The following is a 23896-nucleotide window of genomic DNA, read 5'->3' as shown; positions in this document are numbered from 1 at the left end:
AGCTTTTAGTGAAACGATATTATATCATGCATTCTAGTGAATTTTACACTTCTTTTTGTCCATGAATGATGCCACAAACACCTAAATAGTGCTTTACTTCTATAAAACACTACCACCAAGAATGAAAAAGTGTTTTTTGATAGCAAAATACGTTTATCTACATTCAACAGTGTAACAATTTGACAACAATTTGGCAAACTATTTACAAATGTGTGCAACTGTGGTGCTATTTACAAATATGTGGATGTTTCAACGACAGTTTTTCTTTTTGTTTTTTCTCCCCTGCGTGCAAGGAGACGCAACCGCATTTGCACAACAGATTGCCTCTTCGCGTGCAAAAGCTCCACTTTCTTGCAGGCCGTTTTTTCCGGGGAATAGCAAGTATATACTGCAGTGTGTGTTGCCATCAAGTCTAATATCAGGATCATGCTACGGTTACGTTACGGTGGTGTTACGTCTGGCTTCCTCATGTCCTTCAGTTGCTATACCGGGTTGTAAGAGATGTTCTTATCCACTCCATTCATGGTGGCATCGTAGTCCAGAAACAGTGTCTTCTCCGTGATCAGACTGTACCCGCTCCTCCGATGAATATGCATTGGACTCGGGGTACTCTTCATTGTCCGACAAAATGTCCGCATGTGCAGCTCCAGCGTTAGCGGCGTTAGCAGCGCTAGCCGGTGATGCTTTATGACGTGAGAATAAAGGCCGCGTCCAACTGTGGCGTCCAACTGTGGCGTCAACCTCGGGATTCACCATCATCATCATCATCAATCTGCATTGGTCGATGCCAACTCTCCATCGCCCAATCGAATGTCCGATTGTGTAGAAGTACCCGGTCGGTTATTGTGCGCGTTTTCCGGCCTTAGCCGCGCTAGCCGCGCTTAGCCGGTGAGGCTTACTACGTGATCATAACGGTCGCGTCAAGGCTTCCAACTTTGGCGTCAAGCTCGGAGTCATCATCATCGTCGACATCAATGCGCTTTTTAGTATTGATCGATGCTTTCCGTCTTTGAAAAAAATGCTCAAGCGTGAGCTGCTTGCAACCGGTTGCTTCATCAGCCATTGTGGCTTCATCAGCCATGTCTCCTCAACACTCTAGCTCCGCCTCACGTCTTCTACTGACGCCCACGGTGGGCGGCCCATCCAACCTTGTGCAAAGAGAGTCATCGCTGCCATCTAGGGGCCAAATCGAGTCATTATACTAACTTGATCTGCTTGATACTTTCAGCACAGCTGCCCAAGGCTTTCCTACACCCGTTTCCAAAAAAAAACAAAAAAAACAGTGGACGTCTTTTAACGTCCTCGGCGCCCTTCCCTAGGTTTATGCTAAACGTCTTATAACGTTTATGGCGGTCAAAGAGTTAAGTTACTTTTTGAGGAGTAATCGGTAATCACATTACTTTTTCAAGTAATCTGTGACAACACTGTTGATTGGTCAAAACAAACGTGCAATATATATATATAGATATATATAAAGGAGTCCATTTACCAATAATTCATAAAAATAAAAAAATACACCCATACATGTGGACTGACCAAAAGTATACTATATATATATATATATATATATATATATATATATAGGCACTTTACAATGTCTCACATTTGACCAATTCACGCACATATTCACACACCAGTGGTCGGCTGCTGCCAGGTCTGCTGTCAGTGTCTTGCTCAAGGACCAGGGGTGAGGATCAAACCCACAACCTCACGGATGGGAGACGACCACTGAGCCATGCCACCCCAATTTTTCAATTATTGACCAATCTAAAGTATTGATGATCCAATGTTAATGGTTGAACAACCATACAATTTTTGTGGTCTCCTGAAAAGTGACGATTTAGGAGGTACAAGGTTTTGTCCAAAGGCCAGCTCTATTTTCAGATACTTTAAATGATGCTTTTGGCAATATTTTGAAGTATAGAAATGTAACTTACTTGTACACTTACTGAGAAGCATAGTAAAATATAGATTTAAACAATAAACAAACCTCTTAATCTGGAAATGCTCATTTGTGGGAAAATTCCTGGATGTGCACTCAAAATTCTTTCTTGGACAAATGTGTGTGTCTGAAACACGGTCAACGATAAGAGTTATCTATCTTAACCAGTTCTAGTCCTCTCACCTCCTTTGGATTTGATAACTTCAACCAATAGCCTGCCTCTCAAGATAGATCGATGCAGACCGACTACCTCTAAAGCACAGGTCTCAAACTCCAGTCTTCGAGGGCTGCAATCCTGTATGTTTTATAGGTTTCCCTCTTCCAACACACCTAATTCAAAGGATCAGCTCATCAGCAAGCTGTGCAGAAACCTGATAATGATCCTAATTATTTGATTTCGGTGTGCTGAAGGAGGGAAAACTAAAAAGATGCAGGATTGCGGCCCTCGAGGACCTAAGTTTGAGACCTATGTTTGTTTGCTTTAATTTTAGTGTCTGCGTGTGTGTGTGTGCGCGTGCATGCAAATGGTACACAAATGGTCACACCAGTCCACAAGGTTTTGTAGAAATTGACCGGGTCACTAATCAATAAACCAATTAGGTGGCATATACTGTACCTAGAGCAAGGAAGGGCAATCCTACTTTAGATTATGTCCAAATGAAAGGCACATATTTGCCATTCAGAACCAAGGTAGAAAATTGTTATATATAAAAAAATATATATATATTTTTTAAAAAATGCTCTGTAATGTTAGTGGGAGGGGGAATCCTCCATGCAATTTCATGAGATGGTTAATTTCCACCTGGTATGAAGTGAATCTATAGAATTCTGTATATTTGTTTCACTTGTTGAAGTGAACTACTGAAATAATTTGACGTTTCCCCACAATGGTCCAATTGAATGAAGTACACTTCATTGCATGTAATAGAGGTCTTGTGCTGCTGCTCTATGTATTCATGTGAATTGGTTGAGTGCAGTCTTAACCATACGACTGTACGTATTTCATCACGAATCCTATAATATTCACAATTAAATCATGGAAAATGTCCTATCACAAAAATCCACACCAAAATGGAAAGTGCCACTCAGTAGTGATCCACAACTAAGACCGCTAATTAGCATACCATAAAACAGCGCAAACAACATAACCTCCTTGGCGGAAGTTGCTGAAAAAACAAACATACACTGATTTACGCACTGGTAGCAGCTCACCCCCTCAGGTCAGAGGCCTATGGGATCTGCACAGAAATAGGTCATTTGTCACACATGATGTCTCAGGGCAGCGGCCTGCATTATAGATGAGCCCAAACAGCATGTCTCAGTGAGCACTCAGCCTGGACTGCGTTGAGAGGTGGGCGGACCTGCGACCAGAACTCCCCGGAAGGGCCAAGCTGGGACGCCGTTAAGTAAACACAAAATCACTGCCGGCCACAATTTGGCCAAGAGCCGTCTCCATCCAACGTTTTGGATTTTGAACACATTTAGCAGGAGATGTGACGGGGGTTCTAATTTGTAACTCCCACGTCTGCACCTGACCCCCCGATAGCTCGCCATCTGCCTCGCGCATCGCAACTTCTCCATGCTTTGTTTTCAGTCAGCGTTCACACATGGACACATTTTCCGCGGCCTTGCCATGCGTTTTCCTTTCTGTCGAAAAGTGTATTTGCAAAGCCTGAGGAGTGAGATTGAAATGGAGGATGCAAGGGAGGGGAGGGGAAGGAAGAAGGGACAAGTGCTGCACCCATCTGTTCCGCCAGTGCAGGTGGAGTCCTATTCACTCAATTCTATGTGTGCGTGCATGTGTGTGTTTGTGTGAAGAGGTAGGGGGTGGGGGCCAGGAAGAAAGGAAGGGCATTGAGAAGCAGGCAGTGGAGTGATGGAAGGGCAGGGAGGGAAGCGATTGAGGAGGAGGTGGGGGAGGGGGGTTTGGAGTGTGGCGGTGGAGGGTGGGGGCTTTCGGTGATCTCTCTCCTGAAGGGGATAATGGGCGAGGAGCGCATCGCAATGGCCGCTGTGTAGTACCCTCCCTGTACAATTAGCCAATCAGCGGCTGGCTACGGCAGCCAGAAGCGCACATAAAAGAAGAACATTGCAGCAGAGGCGCAGAAGGAGACTGCAAGGCGAGCAGGGAATCGAACACACGCGAGAAAAAAAAAACACACTCAGAAGCAGAAGGCCCTCCCTCCTCCTCCTCCTCCTCCTCCTCCACTTCCTCCTCCTCATCATCATCATCCTCCTCCCATCCTTGGACACACCCTGCCGAGGATCACTGCTTCTCCACTCTACTATTTTTTTTATTATCGTCCTCCAGCATCGGAGAGAACGCTCTTCTCTTCCTCCTCCGTCGTCCTGCAGTGAACCCCTTTCTCCTCCTCCTTTTCATCCTATAGAGGACCCCCATACAACCTCCGCAGGCTGAGACCCTCCGTCAGGCCCCAATTTGTATTTTTTTATCTTTTTTTTTTCTTTTGATTTTTGGAACTCCAGAGGGGGGCCGTGCGAGCAGAGCACCAAAGACCGCCGCCGAGTTTCCGCAAAAAAGAGGGACCTAGATTTCCTTGTCGTCGCACGTCAAGAATGGTTACTGTACGTATGCCTTCTGTCTCTCTCGTTTCCTCTATGTCGGTTGCGGGGGGGATGCTGGGACTGCATGTTGTGTCTCTCCAGCCCCTTTGTGTTCATGCGTGTGCTGCACTGCCATAGGGTGTGCACATGTGATGCGGCCATCTCGCAGCAGTGAGTGTAAACACAGATTTAAGGCGATATGGGCAAACCTGGACGCAAGCAGGAATGGATATGCTGACATTTTTGTATACGTTTTAGGATATTAGAAGGGCTCGAGAGTCGTATTTATTCTTCTTATTAGATTTGACGGTCTTCGTGCCACCTCTATTAATGGCAATATAGAATTCCACACAAGGGATAAAAAAAAGAGGCAAAGAGAAGGGCGGGGAATTGGTTTCCTTGGCCTGGCGCATGCATCGCAAGGATGCCGGAGACAAAACGTGATGCCTTGGAGGCTGCTCCATCCAGCAAGGAAAATAAAGAAAAAAACAAAAAGAAAAAAGGTCGAGTCACTCCATGTTGGGGGAGGAGAGACGTTACACATCCTTTGCTTCTTTCAAACGGAATAATTGAAAAATGTCGACGTAAGCGTGCGAGTGAGCAAAGCAAGTAAAGCGGTCTCCATTTTAGTTCCCTCTATAAAACACAACACATGGCGGCCACGCTTGGTAGTAAAAAAAGGAGAGATTCAAGAAGGAATTGGCTCGGCTCTGTGGCCTCTGGTCTGGTTTTTGGGCGTGTCTCAGGATGGACACCCGGGCCTTTATACAACCATCCACTCTACACTTCAATTTAATGACTTGTACAGTGAAGGATACAAGCGACAAGGCTTTTTTTTTTTCTTTTTTTTTTTTTACTTACGCTGAATTGTAGTGTTAATACAAATTCAGGTACAACATAATTTAACTGCAGAACATGCAATTATAATTGGAGCATTTTATAACAATCATTCCCATTTCTTTAATCTCTGTACCTATCCAGGTACGAACAGAGACAGTGCCCCCCCCCTTTACCACACACCACCCCTCCCTTCTCCCCCAAATGCACACACACTGGCCGCAGCCCTCCTCCAACGTCGCTACCGCAGTGCCAAAGCGACTAGAAAAGCGTTGAGTCAGACAACCTTCCCGAGGCTCTTACACAATTCAAGGACAAGGACGAGGGGAGGCCACCGTGGCACTCCGTCACAACGGCTATTTGGTTTAAAAAACAATATTATATTGCCCGACAATTTAAAAGCCATGTTATTTTTTAATTGACATTTTCCCAGTGAGGAGGCATGGACAAGACACGTAATTACGTTATATAAGCAGTGTGTTGCATTACTGGATTATATCATTGTACAATTGTCAGAGAAATATAATGAAGCATATAGTAGGCTAAAGGTTAACATTTTTCTGTTTACACACAGATGTGACTTTTGAACAAATAAACCAAAAACATTTAAAATAAGTGAAAATATATATCGGATGAATTTTTTTTCGACTTGACTGTAGGAGTCATTGTCCCGCAGTCCGCCCGGCCTGGCCGCCACGCACACGCACAAAGCGCCACTGTTGGCATTAATATTCATAGTGCCGCCGCGGCCTGTGCAAGAGGGAGAAGAGGAGGAACGGGTGGCTCTTTTGTTTGGGCCTGTCAATACGTTTATTCAGCAAAACGACTGCTGCTCGCGTGGTGAATGCCTGCAGAGCTCACAGGGAGGGACGGCGCACATGGAGGCCTGGCAGGGTGTGAAGGTTACACTCCACAGAGAAAAAGGAGAAATGCACTTTTACATATTTAATAAAAGGACAGAGCAGGCGAGGAAGATGTCAAATGGCCACTCCCTTTTTTCAGCACGCTGGATAGCGCTCAGGCTGATCGTATTTCAGTGAGCTGCTGTTTTATGAAAGCAGCACTCGATTGCTATCTTTTGCTTTTACTTTTGTTTCAAAATGGGCTCTTTTTAGAGGAAAACGTTTGAAGGCGGCTGACATTAACTGTGACTCCTGTTGCCTTTCTTTTTTCTTTTTCTTTTTTTTTTTACAGCTGCCACGATAATCCCTTAAAATACGGAGTGTGTGCCTAATGCCCTTTGTTTGGGATAATCCCGTAATCTGTGTTATTTAGACGGCTCATTTACACTTCAGCCTAGTATGCATTTGAGTTGAAAAAAAGAGGGAAATTTGATAGAATAAGGTGGACAATTGCATTTATATGACAGGGAAAGGGTTTATTATTGCAGGTGTTATACGCCTTTTTCAAGGTCAATTTGACACTTTAAAGCAATTTGAAGGAATATTTTTTAAATGTTGCATCTGTGGATCGGTACATACCCATAAAAATATATATTACATTAAAAGAAATTGTACTGGAGTACAAGCAAACAAAATAAATGTTTTATGTATTTGTTATTTCTAGTAAGCTAACTATTTGGTCAGGAAGCTATATTTGTGACAGACACTATAATAAATATGAAGCTTTGAAAATGCAACATGAAATTATCAAATACTTTTTTTAGTGTCACTTTTGATTTGGGTAAAAAAAAAAAAAAGTAGATGACTCCTGATGGTCGCTACACGCTTTTCCTTCGCTTCACATCTCAGTTTCATTTAGTTTCTAGTGATTCTCACAGTGCGCATAACGTGTGATGACTTCCAGTGTACATCACATAGCCTGCAGTGCTGCGCTGCATTTGGAGCAGAAGTGAATTGGCAGGCCTGTTTACATGCTACTCAAAGGAAAGGAGAGCGGCAGAGAGGAAAAACAAGTCTGCTTTTAGGTGTAGTCATGCGGCGCCTCACTTTTTGTTTTGTTATTATTATTATTTTGTTTTTTTTGGGTGATCTCCGAGTGTAGGCCGCGTGTCAGCTTGGCAGCGAGCGAGGCAGCAGGAGGAGGACTCTTGTGTTTGCGTGCGAGTCTGGCTGGGTGTGCAAGAGGAGGCTGGCCTCGTGTTTGCGTGCGAGTCTGGGAGCATGTGTAGGCGATGCTGATGCAGTAGATTAAATATTAAGGGAGATCTCACAGCACCCCAAAATAGAAGGGGGTGGGGGAAGCGCAGCGGTGGTGTGGGCCACACAGCGCTAGCATAACAAATTGAGTTCATTAAAAATCTTAAAAGAGGGGTTATAAGTGATCATTTTTAGGCTTTTATTTTATTTTATTAGTGAGCAAACGGGGGATACGTTTTGATGGATGGCAGAAAAAGATGGGCCAAATCAAAACAAACAGTACTACTAAAGGGAACATTTGATAGTTTTATTTGTGATTATTGATGTAATTATAAGCCCGACGCAAGGGTGTTGCTGCAAAGCAAACTCACCATCATCTGATTTCTGATTCTTCACAGATGAAGTAATCCCCCAAAAGGCTTATTAAAGGAGTAAAGCATCTTCTCGATGGAAATCTTAATCTGCTGTGCTGCTGGCTGCGACTGCTAATCTCTGAGGCCAGCTTCTCACACGGTTGTGATTTATATAATTTTACTCTTTTCACTGCCAGAATATGTTCTATCCCCACCCCACTTAGAATGCTTTTGTCACATTTGGGACACACGCAGTTGCTCATATTCCTGTTAGTAGGCCGCGTCACATCACATAACAATGCAAATGGGGGTTTGAATTGCAGCGGATACAAGCGCATTTCTCAACTGTGTTTTTTAAGTAATTTGAGCACAGTAACGATTCTGAGTGGGCATCAGCTTCTCCACATGACAGATTGCTACACGGTATTTTTGTTTTTAGGATGTCCAAACTGCCCCCACGTACCAATTTCCCTGTCATCTTAAATTTGTCTTGCATGTCCGTGCTTGCAGTGTAACATCAGCATACAAAAAGGAGAAAGGGTCTTATTACCGGGCATGTATTAGCAGTAATAGAAGCGGACACAAGCTTGGAGTAAGAAAAAGCCACGCAAGGCAGCCATTAGACACAATGCAGTCTTTGAGGGGCGGTTGCCTGGGTAACCTGCGAGGAGGTGAGGCTGGGAGGAAGGCTGCAGGTTGCAGCGATGAGGGGAAGAGGCAGGTTAGACGAAGCTATTCATAGATGTTGGACGAGATGCGAGAACATAGCACACATTTGATGTATGTGCTTAGAAACACGTAATGGAGGAGGGTCCAGAAACTTTCGTTTTCACCGTCACCACACATAGTACCAGTATATAAAAATTGCCCTGAATTATTTTTATTTTTTTTACATTTAATAATCCTTTAGGAATTGAAATAAAGCTGGATAATATGTGGTATAACAGAATGTTAGGCCAGCAGTCAGCTGAAATAATTCATAGTTCATATTTAGTACACTGTGAGAGAATATTATGGGTAGAATTTGGGTTGATGTTTTCAGGTTGCAATTTGAGGTCGCACCGCGCCAAGAGACTTGCAGGATTGTCTTCGGTTTTTATATTTATATACACAACAAGCGTGCGCCACAGAAAATGTGGCAATGTTGTGTTTGCAGCAGATTTTTTGCGCTGGGAAATAACAAGACAAAGACAGGCAAGCGAGCGAGCAAGAGGGAGAACTAAAGAAGTGGAGCAGGAAGTTTCGTTTCTGACCACACAGCTGTTACTTGAGAATCCCCCGTGGAACAAATTAAGCAACACAATACAGAGCAATGCAAACACCGTACTGGCATAACGCTTACGCCACCTGCAAGTATGGGTGCAAAATATTGCTATTCTTTGTTTAGAATCTTGCTTGTGAGCCACCATAGGTGTCATTTTCCACATGAACTATGACCACTGTCCATCGCCGTGTTGTGATGTAATGGTGTTTGACCCTAGAAGTAAGCAGGGGGAGGGGTGGAGAAAGGAAAAAGGGACTGTGACATCTGCAAGACCAGAGGCAGGAAGAGAAGAAGTGGGGAGGGGATGGGGGCTGTATATTAAATCAGCCTGAGCATCCATCTCCATTTTAGCAATGCTGATTCCTGACCTTTCCCTGAGACAAGGACAAAGAGGGAAGCCACTCTTTGTGTGTGTGTGCGTGTGTGTGCTTATCTGTATGGTTACCATCAGCGTTTGCCCACCATACAAAATGTCAGCCTATCTGACGCCGCAGTCTCCCTCAGCAGATAATCAGCACCATGGAAACCCAGGTGTCCAACGGTCCGAGCGGAACTAGTCTGCCCAACGGCCCAGTTATCAGCACCAACGGCGCCACGGACGACAGCAAAACCAACCTGATCGTCAACTACCTGCCCCAGAACATGACGCAGGAAGAGTTCAAGAGCTTGTTCGGTAGTATCGGGGAGATCGAGTCCTGCAAGTTGGTCAGGGACAAGATAACAGGTAGTCATTCCTTCTTTATGTACCAGATTATTTCTTTTAGAATCTCTAAAACCACTTTTCCTCAAGGTCAGAGTTTGGGGTACGGCTTTGTCAACTACGTGGATCCGAACGACGCAGACAAGGCCATCAACACGCTCAATGGCCTCAAACTACAGACTAAAACAATCAAGGTGAGAAGACCTCTACACTGGAAAATGAGTACAAAAAAAATCCACGCCAGACAAAAATAGAGGAAGTGCAGATTTTCATCAAGGGACTTGAGCGAGGTGACGACAGACATGGCAGCAGGGAGGGGAGGAGGCAGAAGGCAGCGGGCGAGGAGAACAAAGGAAAGTGGGAGAAAGGGGTGAAAGGGGACGGAGCAAGCGGAGGTCAGAAAGCACGCCGAGGTTATTGTGATGGAAATGCAATTAGGAAGCCTTGCTGTGGCGCACGAGGGGTCAGGCCAGGTTACCCCCATCTGCCTCCAATCGGGGCTAATTAGGTCTCTCTTTTTTTGTCCCCAAATCAGATGAGGGGAAATAGGCAGCACGTTATTAATCGCCGCCATCCTGTCGTCCGCCCCCTCCAACTTGAGTTCAAAGATTATCGGGGCAAAGTGCAGCACTGTAAGAAATCGAATCTCCTGCTGAGGAGAGCAGGTGATTGTCTAACAGCTGCCGGCGAATGAGGTATTAATTTTTACTCATGACTGCAGCTGCAAGGAAAAAGTCAGCGTAGGACAACCAGTGAAATTGGATTGGTTTAGTATCTAAAGATGACACGATCTATACTGACGAACCAGTCCTTTAATACTGAACAAATTATTTTTGTTTTTGCAGTTTGGGTCCCATGATAATGCGAAAGTTCTTTGGGCTCTAGTTTCTCCCATTTCCTTGCTTAGGTTCTGCATGAGGCATGAATAGAGATGGGGAGGGGGGCAAGTCCTTGTAATATAGGGGCAGCAGTAGAGGGGTAGGGGGTAGAGCTGACAGGATTAGAGGCCATATGGGCCTCAGGCACCATCTGTACTGTGGGTGAGGCAGGGAGAGGGTTAATTATAGGGCAGCCTCTGGTCCCCTAATGTAGCGTCTCACCCCTCCCCAACCGGCTTGTCCAGCGCACCCTAATCACTGTGCCGCACAACCCTCCTGCTTACACAGCGCACACAATAGACTTGGTGTTTGGTGAACACCTGTATTCATTGCTAAAGATATCATTCAAACTGTTTAATTTGGAAAACCATATATAACGTTTGCAGACTTTTTAGCTAATCATATAGGTGGGGATTTTGAGCGTAACAAGCCTGAGTAAAAAGGGTTGTCAAGGATCCGGTGAGTCTTGCAATGCATTTAGCCTGATTGCTGTTTGCCAGTAGGGCTGTTCCCCCCGGAGGATAGAGACAAAGGAAAAGAGGCAGGGCTCGGCAAGGCAGCTTAGCCTATCTCAGACAACACGTACTCTGTCTCAAACACAAGACTCACGACAACGACGACGTGCTGGGCTATCTCTCAGTTGTGCTTGCACACAAGAACATATTGTTTTTGTTTTGTTTGTTGTTTTACAATCAGACGTTTCTCTGAAACGTTATAAAGCGAACCAACAGAAGGGGCGGAAAGTGGGATAGAACGACAGATGCACCAAAGTAGTTTAGTAACAAAACACTTAAGGCTTATTATTGTGTTGGTCTGGAGTATTAAAATTATTGACTCATAGGCTTGTTGTGGACGAGAGGCACCCAACTGATTAAATTGGCTGCGATGGCCACAGTGCGTCATAGCGTGCTTGTATTCAGGAAGAGACAAAGGAACGCATACTGATTTTGTACTTTGATTCAGGAAAAAAAGATTTGTATTTCCTGATTTGTTGAGAATTGTGTAATTCGTAGGTATCATATGCACGGCCAAGCTCTGCTTCTATTCGTGATGCAAACCTTTACGTCAGTGGACTCCCTAAGACCATGGGCCAGAAGGATATGGAACAGCTCTTCTCTCAATATGGTCGTATCATCACATCGCGCATTTTAGTGGACCAAGTTACAGGTATAGCCTTATTTCACCTTAGCACAAATGAACTCTATCTAGCTTCTTTTTTTTTTAAGGGTTATTCCGCAGGCACCAATCCTGGATGCCAAGGTAGTGACATTGGCGTGTTTTCTTATTCGGAGCAGGCATATCACGAGGAGTGGGCTTCATCCGGTTTGACAAACGAAACGAAGCGGAGGAGGCCATCAAGGGTCTGAATGGACAGAAGCCTCTGGGCGCTGCCGAGCCCATCACTGTCAAGTTTGCCAACAACCCCAGCCAGAAGACGGGCCAGGCCTTGCTGACTCAGCTGTATCAGACCGCTGCCCGACGCTACACGGGGCCCCTGCACCACCAGACGCAGCGTTTCAGGTACTGAAGAATGAACATTCTCACATTGCCCACAGGATCATCATCATGATGTTTTCAGGCCAAGTTCCGCGTCATTTATGGGTGTCACAGTGTTAGTCACTTTAAAGGGTAACATAACTGAATGAATACATTACAAGGTCGTCGGTCTGTCAACAGGTTCAATGAACCCATTTACAGCTCTAGGTGGATTTCGGTCCTTTCAGTCTGATGATGCTAATTTGGTAGAGTAGTAACAAAGTCTTCTTTTTTTTTTATAACAATTTGAGCGGTGTCAAATGTCATAGTTTTACTCTAAAATGGAATACCATTAATGACTCAACAGTCAATATGAGCATTAGACAATGACCAACCCTCAATTACACTTTAATTTATTTATTCTTTGGCCACGTCAAGGTACCATCGAGTAGCACAACCCAATAGCATTTGTAGTCCAGACCATGTCTTAAAAACAGACACACAATTCACAATTTTCCTTATGTTAAGGGAATTGTGTGGTCGAAAAATTCAAGTGTGCATATCCTTAAAACAATATCTTTTTTCTCTGACTTTCTTTTAAACTGCAGCGTGATCCCTTCTCTCGGAAAGGGACCAGATCCAAATAACAGCTCAAAACCAATGTAAGAGACCAGATTCTTACCATAAAAACACAACTTTCATAATCACTGCCATACATGCTGACCCTTCAGATCTTGCTAACACGTCACTGGGATTGTATTTTACAGGATTAAACTGCTTATACTACAATATTCTTCATATTTACAATTAGTTTTAAAGGGAGTTTATAAAGTGGTCAAGATGGGCTTGCCATTTTTAACAGTACCCCCTCCGCCCCCCAATTATTTGATGTAAAATGAGCAGGGATACAAGGTATGCTTTAAATCTCTGTAATGGGCAATTCAACAAAGCAGTCAGAACCCAATGAATGTGGTAGGATGGTTTGGCCCAACATTGCAATGAAGGATGTCCTCTGGAGGCCAGTTGGCAGCAGCAAGCAACGTACATGTAGACTGAAAGGCCAGCACTGCCTTGTAGATCTCCTAACTAACTTCTCCATCCCTTCACTCTCCCTCTTGCATTGCAGACTCGACAATTTACTAAACGCCAGCTACGGAGTCAAGAGGTAAATGCCAAAAGGTGTACTTTCAAAAGCATCCATGCTAAATTAAATCTCAAACAAAGTGCCCGGAATACCATCTGCTGACTTGGAAATTAGACAACAGCTTGTAACGGCAATCACGTAGTCCCATCACAGCAGGGTATTCTGGCATGGCTTTGTTTAACCTTATTTTTTGTTTGGTTTTAGTTTATCGATCGAAATTATTTACGTTTTTATTTACAAACTAACATTGTCCTTTCAGTTGCTTTAATGTCCCCTTTTTCCACCAGCATGGGCATACCAGATTCCGTTTTTACGTCTGTTTGCTCCAGTTTTTGTATTATTTGACTCTTAATTTGCTTTTCATCCCTCTCTAGGTTTCTGTGTTTCGTTCAACACTATGGTTTCAGTTGAACATTGTGATTCATGTGTTTGATTCTCGCAGAAGGCTTTTGGCCAGCAGAGACAATAAGCAGACTGTGTGGGTGTCTGTGTCTCGGGGCACACACTGTCATTTTGTTACAAAAGCAGGTAGTTTGGAGACACTGCGGTGCATATTCACTACTGGATAAGATGGGGTTGGGGTTGCCGTGACTCCTTCTGCATCTACAAACTTAAAAGACACATGGTCAACAAAGATAGCGTAGAGCAGTGAATGTTGTGTGGAACTTCAGAATGACACCCATGGTAGTTCTCCCACTCTCTTCCCCAGATTCTCCCCAATTACCATCGACAGCATGACCAGCCTCGCCGGCGTCAACCTCACTGGTCCCACCGGAGCTGGCTGGTGCATCTTTGTGTACAACCTGTCGCCCGAGGCGGACGAGAGTGTCCTGTGGCAGCTCTTTGGGCCATTTGGCGCTGTCACCAACGTCAAGGTCATCCGTGACTTTACCACCAACAAATGTAAGGGCTTCGGTTTTGTCACCATGACCAACTACGACGAGGCGGCTATGGCGATTGCGAGCCTTAACGGCTACCGCCTGGGCGATCGCGTGCTGCAGGTTTCCTTCAAGACCAGCAAGCAGCACAAGGCCTGAGAGAGGGGCTATTGGCGCCAGCACCTTTGACCTGCACGGGGGGCTACCTGAGCCCCCTGTGGCATCACTTTATATATGGGCCTGGACTGAGTCTCTCTCTGACGCTTTCGCACACAAATCCACAATATATAATCGCAAAATACAGACACATTCAGACACAGATACTGACACACATGACCAAACCTATCCATAGGCAAGCAACCACAAGTCAGAGTTTCAAACAAACACACTAGTGGAGTTTTTCTGTTCTTTCCACAACATGCTAGACCTTTCCTGTCTTTGCCTGGATTGAATTAGAAGGGGTACGTAGCTGATTTGTTTGGTAAAGGGTTAAGAGCTATCTATTTAGGAGACAGTCTAATGAATGTGACAAAGAATGTGTACTTTCTGAGTGCTTTGATTGAATTCAGGCAAATGATGGCAACTGATGAACAAAAGAAAAAAAAGAATAGCGATCAAATTTTTTGATGAATATGTGCAATTTACCCCAAACTTTTACCCCTATAATCTCTGCCAGTATCATGCTGGAGAGGATGTAGTCACTTTTTTTGTTTTTTGTTTTGTTCCGTTTTGTTTTTTACACTTGGGCATTTTGAATCAGTGACTTTTTTAAGATCAAAGAAAATGTAATTAAGACACAGTGTTCTCTTATATAAGTCTATCAAAAATATAACTATATTATCAATATACAGGTATAAGGTGGTAATAATAGCCGTATATGTAAGCATTTTCTAAAAAACCTTGACAACTGTTTCCTTACCTGCTTTAGGCGGTGCCAAGTATAAAGGCAGATTCTCTACCCCATGTGAGCTTATTCGCTTTGACCCAATGTCATTTAAGTAAACTTGTGAATCTGAGAACTGGAATTATAAACTAGTCTGAAGGCCATAACAAACCCTCCCCCATCCGACAGTGTCACTCCAAACAACAAGACAGTACACCTAAGACAAGTCCACAAGAGCAAAAATAATTCTTAATCTATCCTCAGGGTGGAATAAACAGAAGCAGACTGTCTGTGAACTCAAAGCTGAGTAGTAAGAAGGTACATTAGGAACCCTATGACGGGCTTGGGATTGAGAGCGACAGAATTTTATTTTTATTTTTTTGCATCACTAACTGCATCTGTGCATAATTTGGCATGAGATGCTACAGGCGACCAAAACATTAGGAAACAATGAACCGAACACAAAGGTTCTTGTTGGCACTCTACCACACACGAGACGGCCCGTGTGGTCATGACTGATAAAGTAAAAATACATTTATATCAGACAAGGAAGACTGACCAATGGCTTGCCAGGTCTGCAGAAAGATAACACACTTGCAAAATCTCGAGAGTGCCGGTATTATTCCTCAGACTCATCCCCAGACAGAACCCTCCAAAATAACAAAAGTTTAGTCTTTTCGGTTAAAACACCAACTAAGAACTGCAGCTCCAAATTAAAGGACCAAACATTGACTGCAAGCGTTGTTAAAAAGACTATCCCCTGGCGAGAGAAATTACTCATCCCTTAAGCTTTGACCAATGCTTCTTGGTTTTATTCTTAACAAAAACGTCGGTAGCTTCCTATAAATCGCTGAACTCCCGGTCTCACAAGACAAAAACTGAGCAACATCAAGATGACAAATGTGTCATTCATACTTGCCCTTTTGTCTATAATAGAGGACGGTATTTCAACGATTTACTTCATGTTTCTCAAAATATCACCAACTCATTGGTGTGTTCACTGCACCCTTGATGTAACATTAGGCCGGCCCATCTTATCTGAAGTGTCTGTCAGGGAGCAGGCGTGAGCTCTACCATGGGGAGGGGCTAATGTCTTTCAATACCTGCACATGATCATAGATTAAATAGGTTCAACTATATTCAAGACATGTTTGCGTTTTGCTTTTCTAAATGACGCTGTGTTAGCCAAAGAGGACGATCTCTTTGAAAGGATAACATTAGAGATAAATCTATTTTTATACATACAAAGGAACAAGACCTTGTGCTGAATTTTTACAGATTCTTAAGCTTGGGGAAAAAAATTGGGACATCGCATGGCTTTATTTTAAACACTCTGATGTTTGCAGCGTGAGAGGGAGGGGAAACAAGCATGCGGTGTACGGGTGGGGATCTAGGGAAGGGGGCAAAGGAGCACTGTATCGCACACACCAACTTAAACCGCTCGACCATGGCTAACGTTTTGGAGACAAACTTGACAGTTAAGAAGAAAAACAGAACAGAATCTGACATAAAGAAAATAGGTCAAGCTCAACCCAGTGGTATGACAAGCCTCTAACTTTTCAGTGCTCAGACACTTTTGTGCTGAATTCATGTAGTGTTGCTTCTTGGCTCTGACTCGTGAATCCCAGATGGGGAAAAAAAAAAAGGTGCGGTGAGACCATCTCATTGCCTGGCTGACAAAACGAATCGCTGCTTGCAATGCAAAAAAAAAAAAAAAAAAAAGGACACGCGCAGATTTGAAATGACAATGCGGCCTTGTGGTGAACACTGAGCACGATTCCTTAGATTTGATTTTTTTGCCAAAGAGTTTGCTTTGCAAGTCAGTGAAACTTCAATATATCACACCCCCCACCCTGATTAATTGCTGTACAAATGTGTTATTTATGGTGTCTTCAAGGACCCTCTCCACAATTTCTGTTCTTACTTTTGATCATCTCCGCTGCGCATATCATTTGTGGATCCTAAAACCCACCAAGCTCCAATACGCTGATACATCACAGCAGCGAGCAAATCCCATTTGCACACATTTTATGCACACACGGACTGCTAAAAAGGCATATCAGAAACAAGCCATGAATCATATCACCTCTCGATAAACGGAAGCATTGGATACAGTACACCTCCCCCGACATTTCTATCATCTGCTTTGTCTCACGACCGATTTGATCCATAAAGATCACTGCACCGCTTCAAATACCTAATCTAACATCTGTTGATCTCACTGCTGTTGCTTAACAGCACTAAAGCCGCGTTTCGACCGCAGGACGTTCGGGTATGGGGAGGGGAGGAGGGACTTTCACAGGAACCATCCTCTCAGCCGGCCCACTTGTGGCTGTATCTCCACTGCGGAGTACAACCCATTTTGCGACGTCACGAGTTTCGATCGACACGTAAAAGCCGTGCGACGGTTTCTCCCGTGATGTCACCCAAGCACGGCGCCGCAAAAATCAAAACGAGGAAAGAGAAAAACTTGTGGCCGTTGCCGTTTTTATGTACTTGGCGTATATGGATGGTTTGAGTGAGAGGAGACGGCGTCTAGATGAAGAATTTGAAAAGGCTAACAGTAGGGTGGAATGAAAATAGGCAAAAGATTATTAAGAGAATTGTTTTGGTCGAAGAGACTTAAGCCGAGAATGCAAAATCATCGCGCATGAAGGTAAGATCATTTTTTATACTAAATCATTTTTAGCCAATTAGCACTAAAGCCCGATTGGGAGTTTAACGAGCCGGCGGAGTACCTACCCTCGAGTAGGACCACCGCTCGTCCCCGTAAGTTCCTGTAAATGTGGCCCGGTTGAGAAGGCTCCTGCAGTGGAGACGCGCACTTACGGGGCCGGCCCCGTAAATTTACCCCGAAGTTCCTGCGGTGGAAACGCGGCTTAATATGGTCAGGCAATAGCGCCTGAATATCAAGTATGTTCGATTTTAGGGAGGCCAAGATCGCAGCCGTCCAATGTATTGCAGTTCACCCCCAAAGCCTGGAATTAACTTCCATACGCAGTCTACTCAAAGACCACCTTCACTCAATGTACAGAAGAGAGCCGAGGAACAGGAAACAGTACCGCACACACACACACAAGCGCGCGCACACACACAGACACACACACACCGCTCGAGCAACAACAATAATCATGTTTAAAAAAAAAAGACAAAAAAACTTTCCTATGGAACAGTAAGTGCAATGTGCTTTGTTTTTATATTGACTGAGAACAAATGATATATATTTTTAAAAAAAGAAATTAAACGTCACACTGAAAAGGTTTGCGGAATAGCGTAAAGAACAAACAAGTAAAACGAGATCAGACGACCAACAGCGCTCGGATGAGCCGGCTCGTTAGGAAAAATCAAACGAGAGCTCTGATCTGTAAATGTCCACAACGACCTCCTCAGCCCCCGTAATTTGTGCTCTGACCATGAAAGCTCAAACACTCTGACTGAACAGAGCAATCCTCAATGACCTTGAAAGGAATACTGTCTAACAGATCATCAGTTTTTTAGCCCATGTCGACTGAATATCTTTTTTTTCTTTCCTCTTGTAATTTATTGATTTGAATTGCATATCAGGACTCACTTGTTAAATGAGTGTATTTGTGTTGTTGATGTTGCCATAGAGAACACACATATGGGTCAAGATTATGTTTGGTTGCATTCATTGGGTACGGTTTGTTCTTTTTTCCTCCATTATCTAATTAGTTGCAGTTTTTTAAAGTGTATGCCGATTTTAGACTTAGTTAGATTATTTTTGTTCAATCAAACTGTGTTCGATTGTGTTTGTAAAAGTCTGTGGTAGCTTTTGTTGCAACATAAAAATAATTTAAACTGAAAAAATTCAAAATAGCGCCAACAAACTTGTATTATTTGGGCGACTTTAAGCTTGTAGTTTTAACTTATTGTTAACTTAAAAACTATTTATTATGATTATTATTATTATTGCCTCGTATAAAGTATGTTTTGTGTATATTTATGGTTTCTTTGGTTATATTTGCAAGGTTAAAAGATTTAAGTTTTTTGCCGAAATTGTGGTTACACCATTTTGTTTCTTGGGGAAAAAACAGGGGGGCAACTAGAAAAACAGCTTTAGAAGTTTGATTTGGAAACGTTCTCCATAGTCAAAGAATGCACTGCTATATTTAACTACCGGTAATTGAACTGTATAAACATACATGCTGTGTGCTAGATGTTATGCCTTTACTGCCTGTGTTCTGTTTGTCTTGTTCAATGAAAAATCTTTTAATTATTTAGCCTAATCACAGTCTTGTTTTTTTCAACCGCTCAGTCAGCCCCCAAGACACGGGACAGCCCCCCCCCATCAGCCCTCTCATTTCGCTTGGGATTTGGCTCTAGAAGAAGGGGGTGGGGCTGTCCCTCACAAGATGCTTTCCTGTTCACGCTTGTCCAAAAAGGAACATTAGGAAGTATTTATAAAGAGCACCTACATTATTTTGTGCAAGAAGAATGTTTGTTTTGGGCCAAAAATGAGCAGGGAAGCTAGTTTATTGTTGACGTATGACAAGCCGCAGGAAGGTCTTGTTTGAAGGGGCGAGTGGTTCTTCTGTTTCTCAACCAACTGTATTTTGTGTCTATTTATTTAGAAGAGGGGACGCAGTATATTATTAGTGATGTGTTTCTTACATTTTTCCTGGAATGGTAGAACAAAATCAAAAAAGGAGAAAACGATCAAAGTAGTGGAATACAAACACTCATACATACTTCCAGACATGACCAAATGAGCAATGAGAAACAAAACAAAAAAATACAAGTAAAACCTTTCAGTTTAGTCTAGAATATTTACTACTGGGATTTCAGCTGAAGACGCTTGAAGACTTTTTCATGGAATTGTTTAATTATTTGTACTTTACATGCCAGAAAAAAATAAAAGTTACAAATATGAGTGGGCTTAATTTTGTTGACTGAACTGATTTATTGGTGTAAAATAAAACTCTGGATGACATACAAAGTTGTGTTAGATTAAGGCCTCTGGCACACAATTAGATCATGTAGGCGACTTGAGCTAGGCCGTTGCCACTGTGAACTTTGTCCTTACGGCATTCTTGGAACACCGACTACCGGTAGTTGAATCCAGTCAAGACCGGGAGTCACACATTATCACATGGGCTTAGCACATTAAATAAGAATGAGCAAACTCGGAGTGTGTCAAAGTTACAAATATGAGTAATCCCCATTTAGGTAACTAAGCAAATATACTACGCTGTAATTTTCTGAAATGAGACTAGATGTGACCGTTTTACTTGCACCTTGATTATTTCAAAAACAGCAGAAAAAACCCCACCATAAGGACTAAGAGAAGGGTTTGATTTACATGTTAATTTCACTACTAAATCTCTACTCGGTATGACAAAAGAAGTATTAAAATTGGCAAAAATGGGGTGTGTCAGATGAAAATGACTAGTCCCTTATCTTGTTGACTGAACACATACACTACACTGTCATTTAGGCATCACCTTAATTACAAGAAGAAGCTACGGTTCAATTATTCATGCAAGTTTTTATTACATATAGTTGAATCTTGATTACTTAAAAAAAAAAAAGCAAATACATTCTTACAATACTTTAAGGATTATTAATATTAAGACATGTCCATTTATAGCTCAAATGACCACAAACACATGTAAAAGCACTCATTTATTTATTTAACACAATGAAATAGTAGTGCGTGGCTCCTCAAAACTTCATGTTGCCACGACGACATGGTCCCTGGTGAACAACCTGCAAGAGAAGCGCAAACAGTCACTCGATGTTGTCGGTTGCAAACCACTTATTTAGGTGCCAGATCCCCGTGGGTTGAATTCCGAGAATGAAGCGCTCACCAGCAACCAGGCCACTGTGCATGCTACAGTAAGGTCAGCATTTACAGCATAATATTTTATTAGATATATAATAAGGACAACAGCACAACATTAATAAAACATTAAATTATGCAGAACCGAAACGTTTTGAATCAATGAATGAGACAATGAAACTAACAGGTTTTTCAGGAGAATCTAGTAGCACTTAGTACAAAAACACCACGAATATTGGAAAGGTGACACTCAGGTTATACTTTAAAAAAAAAAAAAAAAAGGCTTGCATGCTTTTATAAAATATCCTTACTAAAAGGAAAAATTATACAGTATATGCAAATCTTTCAAGTGGTTTACCGAGTGTAGCATGCAGTGGCGCTAATCCCATTATGTACAAGTACTATCAATTATGTACATTTTCCTACTCAATTCTTACGAGAACACGACACATGCTACAACAACAACAAAGAAATGCGCATGCATGCAGTAATTTAGCATAGACAACTGGCTTGGGACGACTGCAGTGCGGCATTTCAACTCTGCCAAATGCTTCTGTCTGACACCACCTCGTTAAACTGTCACATTTAATTAATTTCTGTCCCTCTATTAATGTAATGAACTCATAGGAAGATGCCATTACCTTGCCTCTGCTGCGGTCCTGCTCATTCTTCACACAGAGAAAGGGAAAGCCGTAACAGCACATCAACCCATTTCCTCACCATCAAATGCTGAGATGTGCTATACTGTCATGTAACCATGTCCACTGCGGCTGCATTTTATTTGAATTCAGTGAATTTTGTGCTTAACAATCAAGTCTCCAGAAGTGTTTTTTAAGTAAGATAGCAGTAAAACATGCAAAGCCAAACACTGCAGCACATGCATTATTGTAAGGGATGACTTCTATATTAAAATATTACTCACGAGCGGAGTGGGTTTAAAGTTCGGTATGCTCATGCAGCATGGAGTCCAGGGTCTTGGGGTCCTGGCAGAGGGCGGGAGTGGTGAATTCCATCAAGTACTCGCAACGACTGGGCTCCATCGTGGACGTTACTGTAGTTTCTTTCCCGCATTTTAGCTTGACCTGCAAGACATACAAACATGTTATCAAATGCTTTCGGGTTATTTTATCTTTTTTTTGACAAAGACTAACCGTGGTGGATCTGTTGGGGCCTTGCCAGCATCCCATTCCATTTTCATACTTCATCACAGCGTGGACGTTACCCTCGGGACCGTCCCAATGACCCCATGACCTTAGAACAAAAACATTCCTAAGTTGCCAAGACCTCATGCAAGTGTTACACGCAGGCATTTTGCATTACCCTAAGCTAGTCTCTGAGCCGCCGTGCTTGGGTTTCTGGGTTACTCGATTAAATGGGCAGAGCCTGTATACGTACCTGAGAAAATTAAGTTATTAACACCAAATAACACCAGAAAAAAACAACTTTGCCACATACTCGCTAGTAATTAAGTCGTAGCACTGGTTGTAGAGGTAGGCAAACTCGGCACTGGGTCCAAAGTCTGAGGATGTTTCCTTTTCAAGGCTCCTACAGGAAAAATATGCATGGTCAGCTGGAGTGAGACTGAATCAGAGTAAATTTCCACCACATAATACAAGTGACACAGTACAGATTTTTTTTGCTCTCAAATGGACCAATTGGGATGGCAGCATAAACAGAAAAAAGAAATATGAATGAATCGGATATCTTCAAGCCTTTTCCAAACTTGCATAACAATTGGATATCCATCGGATATCTTCTAGTACGAGTGCAGTGTAAACGCACAGATCAGATATACACCGTCAATACCAGCTTAATGTCACCAATATACTGTACCCCAATTGGTGGTGCATACACAATAGAGGCTGACATTTTTTCGGGAATCCCGCAGGTGGGACGGGACAGGATCAAAAATTCACGGGAGCAGACGAAAGCGGCATTAATTCAATATCCGTTCAGGTAAAAAAACAAACTTGGACATACTTGCGCAACCATTTGGAGATAGGAGGCAACAAACTATTCAATAAATGAGTAAAATGCAACAGAAGAAGTTGTTGACGTTTTGTTTTTTTAATTAAATAATGCAGTTGACCTCCATAATGGGAGCGAGATGGGACAGGAGTCGTTTTCACTGGGAATGGGACTGTTTTTTTTACTATTGTCCAGGACTGGGACGGGACGGGATTTTTACTGTGGAAGTGGGATGGGACAGGAGTGAAAATCAACTCCCGTGTCACCCTCTAATACACAACACAACTGCCTACCCTTCAAAAAAAACACAGACGGCAGCCAGCAATGCAGAAGCTGCTACCTTCAAAATCAATTTGAGGAAAAGTCTGCCCAAGCCAACTAAAACACAATGCAACATTTAACATTTGTATTATTAATGTATAAATGTTTACTTTTGTGCTGTTTATACCCGGTGTTGGCACTTTTGGAGTTATTCAATTATTATTATTTTGCCTACCCAGGAAGAAAAAAAAAATTGTCTCCACGCCCCCAACTCTCAACTGTGACTGTAAATAGTACCATTGTCTAAAATTGTTCTCAGTACAATCTGCAGAGGAACTACTACTCCTTGCAAACTCTGACAATGTGTACCACTTTCACCTAATGTAGTGTGTAATTAAGGCTGGGGAAAAACAGTTGACCAAGTCGGTTGGGTCGACCACAAAAATTGGTGGATGCAAAAATGCATGCGTCGAAGCTATTTTAATTAAAAAACAACAACATATTTGCGGCACCTGGAAGTTGACGGAACCAATATTTCGTGTTTCCGCACGGACACTTATTGCTGACAGACTCCAACCGGCATTCACCACTACTAACTAAGATGCTTCTTAGGGATTGTTTGTGGTCTCTTTCGACTGAAAAGGGAGAAAATTTGCATCGCTACATGTCTGATGTTTGTAACAAAACAATCTTTGTCAAAATCTCTAAATAAGTAAAAGAGATCTAATGAATTTATTGGAGCCAAATATAAAATGGAGGCCCTATGTGCATCAGCAACAGGAAGGCAGTATCTACTACAACAGCGTAAGACTCAAGACTCCTCCCGATACGGCTTTGACTCCTCCAAG

General features: G+C 42.8%; 2 protein-coding genes across 15 annotated transcripts in view; one reads left to right on the top strand and one right to left on the bottom strand.

Annotated features, from left to right (window-relative positions):
* The window catches only part of prkcsh (PRKCSH beta subunit of glucosidase II), a 51755-nt gene that overhangs the window by 20413 nt on the left and 7446 nt on the right, over positions 1–23896 (bottom strand). Inside the window, exons 14-18 of one of the 3 annotated variants that reach the window (XM_086072489.1) lie at positions 22275–22364; positions 22140–22214; positions 21971–22070; positions 21742–21901; positions 20650–21487 (exon numbers count right to left, since the gene is read on the bottom strand). In XM_086072489.1, coding sequence (XP_085928615.1) covers positions 21755–21901; positions 21971–22070; positions 22140–22214; positions 22275–22364 — 412 coding nt within the window. In that variant the 3' untranslated portion in view covers positions 20650–21487; positions 21742–21754. Of the gene's footprint in view, positions 1–20649; positions 21488–21741; positions 21902–21970; positions 22071–22139; positions 22215–22274; positions 22365–23896 lie in introns of those variants that run through there. The other 2 variants (XM_086072408.1, XM_086072480.1) reach the window with 2 other exon arrangements.
* elavl3 (ELAV like neuron-specific RNA binding protein 3) lies at positions 4041–19920 on the top strand. 12 transcript variants are annotated; one of them, XM_086072518.1, is made up of 8 exons: positions 4041–4528; positions 9565–9784; positions 9851–9954; positions 11652–11805; positions 11934–12159; positions 12723–12776; positions 13241–13279; positions 13947–19920. In XM_086072518.1, exons 1-8 carry the CDS (start codon positions 4520–4522, stop codon positions 14293–14295), a joined length of 1155 nt encoding a protein of 384 aa, XP_085928644.1. In that variant the 5' UTR covers positions 4041–4519; the 3' UTR covers positions 14296–19920. The 12 variants fall into 12 exon arrangements, with proteins under 12 accessions (XP_085928644.1, XP_085928650.1, XP_085928628.1 ...); XM_086072524.1 differs by having other exon boundaries at positions 11931–12159; positions 13968–19920; XM_086072502.1 differs by having other exon boundaries at positions 11931–12159.

Source organism: Leptonotus elevatus, chromosome 1, assembly GCF_054856555.1.
Source record: "Leptonotus elevatus isolate MCC_2025b chromosome 1, RoL_Lele_1.0, whole genome shotgun sequence".
Lineage (NCBI taxonomy): Eukaryota > Metazoa > Chordata > Actinopteri > Syngnathiformes > Syngnathidae > Leptonotus > Leptonotus elevatus.
This window is presented reverse-complemented; position numbering and strand designations above follow the sequence as displayed.